Below are 6,809 nucleotides of genomic sequence, written 5' to 3'. Positions count from 1 at the left end.
GGAGAAACACAAAGAAGAAGAGCCCAGCGACACCTCTATGCTCCACTCCTCCACAGCTCATCTGCACCTGAAGACCAAAAGCCCCAACGCCAACACCTCTATCTCTAGCTCATCAACACAAACTATAGAGCTGGAGAACCGAGACCGGCATTCCCAGTGCTAATGGCTCAATAAAGGGTAAAGTTCACCGATTAAATATCTGACATTGCAGGGTGTGAATTAGATAATAGGGCTATCTTAATATAACTCCAACTTGATTTATCTGAAAGAAGAAAGTCATATACACCTAGAATGCTTTGAGGGTAAAATTTTTGAGGGTAAAAACGTGGACTAATTTTCATTTTTGGGTGAACTAACCCTTTGAATTGATCAGTGAAAGTAAAATGACAGCAAGTTATCAGAAAACTAATAAGAAATAAGTCACTGGAACTAGCACGATCAGAAAACGCGGCCGTTTGTTTGCATTCTTTTTTTAAATATTTAAATCCAAAAGCATTGATGTTTTACTATAATAAGTTATACATTGACCATAATAAATTCATTTATCAGGATTGAAAATTAGTCACACAGAAATAGTATTTAGTAAATTGTAGTCACAGTAGCCTATATACATCACATTTAGAAAGAATGATCACTTCTATATTTTTATAAAAGCTCCTGAACAAAAACCATCATAAAATTTTTATGACATAGGCTACACGGAGCTAAAATCTCTAGGCGAGGCATATGACAAATAAAATATGTTACTAAATAAATACACGATTGTGATAGAGAATTAGAAGCTGACCTCTGATTTCTTCAAGTGGTCACATTTACCATGTTTACTATGGTAATGTTAATGCCTAGCGTGCATAGTCTTTTGCATCGCTTATAAATATTTCTGCCTTGTATGGTGATTATAATCCACATCAGATCAAGTTATTTCAAACACTCAAACACTGCTGAGTTAAAGTGAGTTTTTAGGCTCATCTTATTTTAAAAAGTGTTTTAATGTTGGTGTTATTGCTGTTAGCTTTCTGAAATGATCTGTAGCGCTGAGCTCTCCAGACGTAGAGAAACTCCACCTTTGTTCATAATCACTCCTTTAGCCCCAGCTGTCCCGGTTTGGCCCAAGGTTTTTGTCACGCCAAAAACTCAGAAGCACCGACAAGGCATAATCAAGTACCCGAAGTGACAGTGGAAACGCGACTGGCCCTGACATGCACTAGCATGCCCGCTTTTGGCCCGACAATGGAAACGCGGCTATTGTGTGTAGAGATGTTTAAAGTCAATATGCAAATGCACTACAATACCAATGTTTATCTTACATGAATTGTGTTTGAAGAACTATAATTATATTAACTGAACACCTGTGACTCCATATTCCAAATTAATGTACCAAGTTGCTACATTGTCAAGCAAACAGCCTACACCTAAGCTACATTACTTGTCAGAAACATAGTTTGATCTGATTCATTAACAAATGTAAAAATAAAAATATATATTAGGTCCGTCACGCAATGCTTTAGTGCCTAACAAACTATTTTAAGCTGTGACCAAAGAGTGTCTGATTGTCAGGGGCAGGTGGATGACCACCGACATGAAGGAAAAAGCATTAAACAGGCTTGGGCCTCAGGAGACCACTCAGAAGCATTACAGAGATTTAGTCTCCCCCTCAGCCTTTAACCTTTCCCCATAAACACAGCCAAATGTGGCTTTCCATGGCGCGGTGTCTCGCACTGGCCAGCAATATTGGGCTTGGTCCCCATGTGACTAACTGCCCAGACCACTTTAAAGCATTAACGGGATGTGTGGCCTTAAGCCATAATGCCCTATTCATCAGCAATCAGTCAATATGTTCGTAAAAAATAAGGATCTCAAAAGATCCCAAGTGAATATAAAATTGCACTCAAAAGTTTGGGAAAATATTTAATTTTTTAAAGAAAATTAATACTATTATTTAGCATGTATGCATTAAATTTATCAATAGAGATATATATACATACAGTAAAATTAAGCACAGAATTGGTGAGCATAGGAGAATTCTTGCAAAACATTACTAATTCCAAATTTTCTGAACAGTAGTGTGTGTGTTTATGGTGGTTTTGTTCAGATTCTGCTGACAGACTCGGAGTGATTGTAGAAACAGGATGTGCAGTTTAATGAGATGTTACAGTAGATAGCAGAATAAGCCCGCTGCTTCATCTCACTGTCCAGTTCTGGCAGACAGAAAGCCCTACGGTGGATTTACCGAGACAAAACCTCCTCACTGCACAGATGAGTGAACAGACACAACACAGACTTCAGCTCAACCACATCCATCTCCACAGCCAGCAGGCAAAAGCACAGACACCCTAGCACAAAAGACAGCACTGAGAACTGCAAAGTGCCTTAAAACCCCCACTATTAACTGGAATGGAAACGGAATGAGCCTGTGCTGCTCTTGATGCTTGTAAAACAAAAGTACACACACCATCAGGAACAACACACCTCATGGATACAATAATACCTTTCCATTGAAAGACACTTCAGCGCAACCCTGCACCGCTCCATTTCACATAAGCCTTTTAAATATTATATAAATTACAGCAGGACATTGTCAATTTTCTTTTCATCTTGTTTACCAACATCTCATCTTCCCACTAATAACCCTGAGGACAAGGAGCTAAATTACACAATCAAATAGCTTCGGAATCCTGCACTGCATTGTGTAGATAACACTGTCTTTCAATTAGAGTTGATACTGAATATTTAAAAAACAACCTTATATAGCTCTTGACAGTGTACTTGACATCAAGGGGCGATGTTCTCAAATTTAACAGAGCAGTCATCATCTACTCGGGTTAACTAGTGCATTGACAGAGTTGAATGCAGTTACACAACACACTCTTGGACTTTTATAATGTTATAGAAAAAACAAGACTGAAGAGTGGAAAGGGGTAGACATGCAAAAAGCCAGGAATATATTTGTTGATGTGTGCGATTACACTCCCTAGTTAAGCATCTGCATCAGGTGATTAAGTGTTAATTTGTGTCTCTATATATACACACGCATGTTTGTGTTGTGTCAGGCAAGTCAAAGCCAGAATGCCTCACACTGTCCTTGTCACACAGGGTGAGGGGAGGCATGTTCTGTACATGATAACTGCCCCAACAAAGAATTGAGTTTGGCCCCATGAAGAGGGGGATTTGAGGTTTACTACAGTAGACAGTAGGTTTCTGCTCCTCATTTCTAGCATTAATGGCAGTCTAAATAACTGTATTTGTTCACATTTTAACTCAGTCTGATTCAGTCTTTGTTCAGCTGTCCAAACAAAAAGTTTGTACTCATTTAAAACACTGAGTCATGATGATGACTATTGACACAGTTCCTGTTATTCAAATAGGAAAGCAGGTAAGCAAATAATTCAAAGAATAAGAGACAGCAGCAGATACGAGAAGGAAAAACAGCCCTGAATTAATTTGAAGCACGGCAATCTGTTATCACAGAGATACATTTGAAAGGTTGACACTGCTTGACAAAACTGGATAATTTGATCCCAAGGCAGAGTTTTCTTGCTTTCTGCAGTGCTTAAAATTTATGAATTTGCTGACACATCACAGCAACCGTGAAGACTAAGAAAGGATGCAAATTGAAAGGATGAAACGTGACTAGTCGGACAGTTTAAACTGGAGTAAATTCAAGCAAAACCTTTTGATCATGTTCGATGCATCATTCATCCTTACCTGAAGGCCTCTCCTCCTTAATATACTGGAGTCATCCATTTTATTGTCTTGTATCTGATCCCAACTTTAGTGAAGTTGTCCTAGATTCCTAATCAAGGATAAAGACTTTTACCCAAGATTTATCAGAATTCCATGAGGCACAAATGATCTGTCTGAGACCCGGCTTTGGGTATCAGTACTGGGAATTCGCTCTTTGCTGATGTCATGCTCTTCCACAGCAAGAAACAGATGAAATCATCCTATAAGATAAGCAAATGACTACTGAACTATTTTTCCTGCATGCTACAAAGTCTTGTTTGTAACTTTTCTCACCTAAAAGTGAAAACAACAACGTCCTAGTATAGATTTTTAACAGGTTTTCCTAAAACTGAAACATTTTAAGAACACAGTTCAATCCGAGGACACTCAGTAAGTCAACTGACAGAAGGGGAGCATTTCAATGGCTCAACATTGCTGTTCCCCGTTCACTGTTTGCTGCAGGCGGTTCAGAGAAAGGATAGCTTTCAGAACGGTGTCTCTGTATCTGTCGGTATCTTTGCTTCCTCGGAATGAGGAATGGCTGGAAAATATGCTTCTTCCTGAATCCTGCTTTCTTCCTCTTCCTTCGTTCATTTATTCAGCACAGGTGACCTCCACTCTCATCAAAACATCTTTTCACCCCAGGCTTAAAGAATCACAAACAACTTATTTGCCGGTGCCTCTCCTTTACCTCACTCCAACATACTCAGTCTCCAGAGATTCCCAGATATCTTCATTTCTATGGAAACTACAGCACATCAGGGGATGAAAATAGAAAAATATTCAGGCCAGCGCAGTCCTCCAGAGATGCAGAATCAGTCTAAGGTGCAATGGGACTGCATTAAACCGACCAAATAAAGTTTAACCCCCCCAGTGCTTCCATTTACCTAGTAGGTTCATTCAAGTGATCAAGTAAGTTGTTTATCACTTTCTTCAGCACGAGAGTAGCTAAAAGTGGAAGAGCGGAAGCAAGCAGAGAATATTTTCAGCCTACACTCTTGGGATAATCTAGAAACAGTCAGTAGCAGCAGCAGGAGAACGCAGGCACTGGCTGCCCACTGACAGCACAAGACAAACAACAACCCCAGTCAGAGCAGCATGGCTGGATTCCATTCCCCTCGTCCGAGAGGCCTCTGTCTTTCACTCGCCAGGGAGGCAGGCGAGCGACAAAAGCCGTGCTGGCAGAGCTGTCTTTTCAATGGCAGGTGCAAACAAACGCTGCACTCACGCTGACTGCATGTCTGCTTTTTCTTCGCATATCTCCCCTGCTTTATTCATCTTCCTCAGCTCAGCCTGATGAACTGAACCGCAGATTGAAAGATTGATCCGCCGAAAACAGTTGAGGACGGAGGACAAGATGAAAATTCCATGCAGGAAGAGTGTCACTCAAATCTCCTCATCTTCTCCCCTGTCAAAGCGACTGAAGTGGTCCGCTGTTTGTGAATGGACTGCCTGCCGGAGGGGCTGCAACGGCAGAGTCACAATTCAGCCACATTCAATCTCCCACTTGTACTGCCTTCTATCAGTGCACATGCAGGTAGTTAAAGGAATAAAATAGCTGTATTTGTTTTCTTTGCTTGTGCTGTACATAGAAGCCTTCTGTATCTTCCGTTTCTCGCTCTCTTGTTCCTTGTAAGCTCTCCTCCTCCTCTTCCCAGCGCCTCACTGCTGAATGCTGCTTTATCTGTCCTATCAGCCAGCAACACATCCAGCCAGCCAATCAGATGCACACAGACTCGGAGCTATTTGCATAATATGAATGGGGGAGCAAAAAGGCCCCACCCCTTCACTCCCTTCTGTGCCATTCTGCTCACAAAGCTCTGCTTTACCCCAAACCATAAAAAATACACATGCACACAAAAATACACATTTTCTCTTTTTACTATTCAACCATACTGCTGCAACAAGCACAAAATGTCCTATTCTTTATGCCTCCCCTTCCTGTCCATATAAGGAGTCTTGTGTTTTGTACAAGGACAATAAGTGAGTCTAATAACAGTATATTCAGTAATGACAGTCTAATGAGATTGTGCAGGGCTTTTCTTCAGTACAGTGATGCATTAGCAGCGGCTCTGTTTATCTCAAGGGATGCAGGAACAAAAGCAAGAGGGATTATCATCCATAGGCAGAACACTGCCATTGCCACTGCCATACATGCAGTATATATGTGTATTTATCACCACCTCTCCTCTCTATCTCTCCTTGCCTCCGACATCACAGAAAAAGCAAAACAGGAAAGATAACAAACATGGGCATGGAAGAACGTGCATGTGTAGTGGAGAGAGAGAGAGAGAGAGAGAGAGAGAGAGAGAGACAGACAGACAGACACGTGGAGAGAGGAGCTCATTCCTCCCACACACTTAGTAAAGTGCGGACAGAGAGTCATTATATGATCAGGTGAGTACCAGAGGAAAAGCAAATTATGTGTTTGAATTTGTGTATGCAGTGCACATGCCTTTATAGTAAGATCACATGGAAAACCACAGAAACTAAGCATGTAGGGTCAGAGTTTAGTGGAATGGACACTGTGAAAACACAATAAACATACTAAACTCTTCGTTCACAAGTAGTTTTGTCAAAAAAAAAAAAAAAGTAATTACTAGCTTTGTAATCTGCAATTTAGTATGATTAATTCTAAGCAAAAACTGAAAAAGAAAATGAGAGGGATACTCCACCCCAAAATATTTTTTTTGTAGGAAAATATGAAATATGATCACACATTAAATTTTGTTTTGTTTTTTTTAAACATAAATTTTGCCTGTCCTTGTGAATCCACAAATTTCCATGAAAATATGATAAAATGCATTCTAAATGTCACGTAATATATATATTTTTTTTTTTCTCCACATTCCATTTTCATTGCACTTGTTGCACAGTATATGTTGATATACATGGACACAAACATTTTCTGGACCAAGCGAGAAGCCAAATACAATTGTACAAAATCAAATAGTGAAAATACCAACACTAATTTTAATATTTAATACTCAATGTCTATATGGCCCTGGAATTATGATAGGAGAGAGAATATTGATTCAGTGATTCACAAAACAAATCAGTGACTGACTGTTTATTAACAAATAATT

The 6,809-nt window shown here is 39.8% G+C and overlaps 1 protein-coding gene across 1 annotated transcript in view; it reads right to left on the bottom strand.

The window, feature by feature from the left end:
• Positions 1-2,226: 2,226 nt before the first annotated feature.
• The window catches only part of LOC127959047 (BMP/retinoic acid-inducible neural-specific protein 3-like), a 35,072-nt gene continuing 30,489 nt past the window's right edge, over positions 2,227-6,809 (bottom strand). The window contains exon 6 of the mRNA XM_052558044.1: positions 2,227-2,333. Within this exon, the coding sequence (XP_052414004.1) occupies positions 2,227-2,333 (107 nt within the window). The remainder of the gene's footprint in view (positions 2,334-6,809) is intronic.

The sequence above is a fragment of the Carassius gibelio genome, chromosome B6, assembly GCF_023724105.1.
Source record: "Carassius gibelio isolate Cgi1373 ecotype wild population from Czech Republic chromosome B6, carGib1.2-hapl.c, whole genome shotgun sequence".
In the NCBI taxonomy this organism is placed as follows: domain Eukaryota; kingdom Metazoa; phylum Chordata; class Actinopteri; order Cypriniformes; family Cyprinidae; genus Carassius; species Carassius gibelio.
Note: the sequence above shows the minus strand (reverse complement) of the source record. Positions and strands in the feature narration are given on the sequence as shown.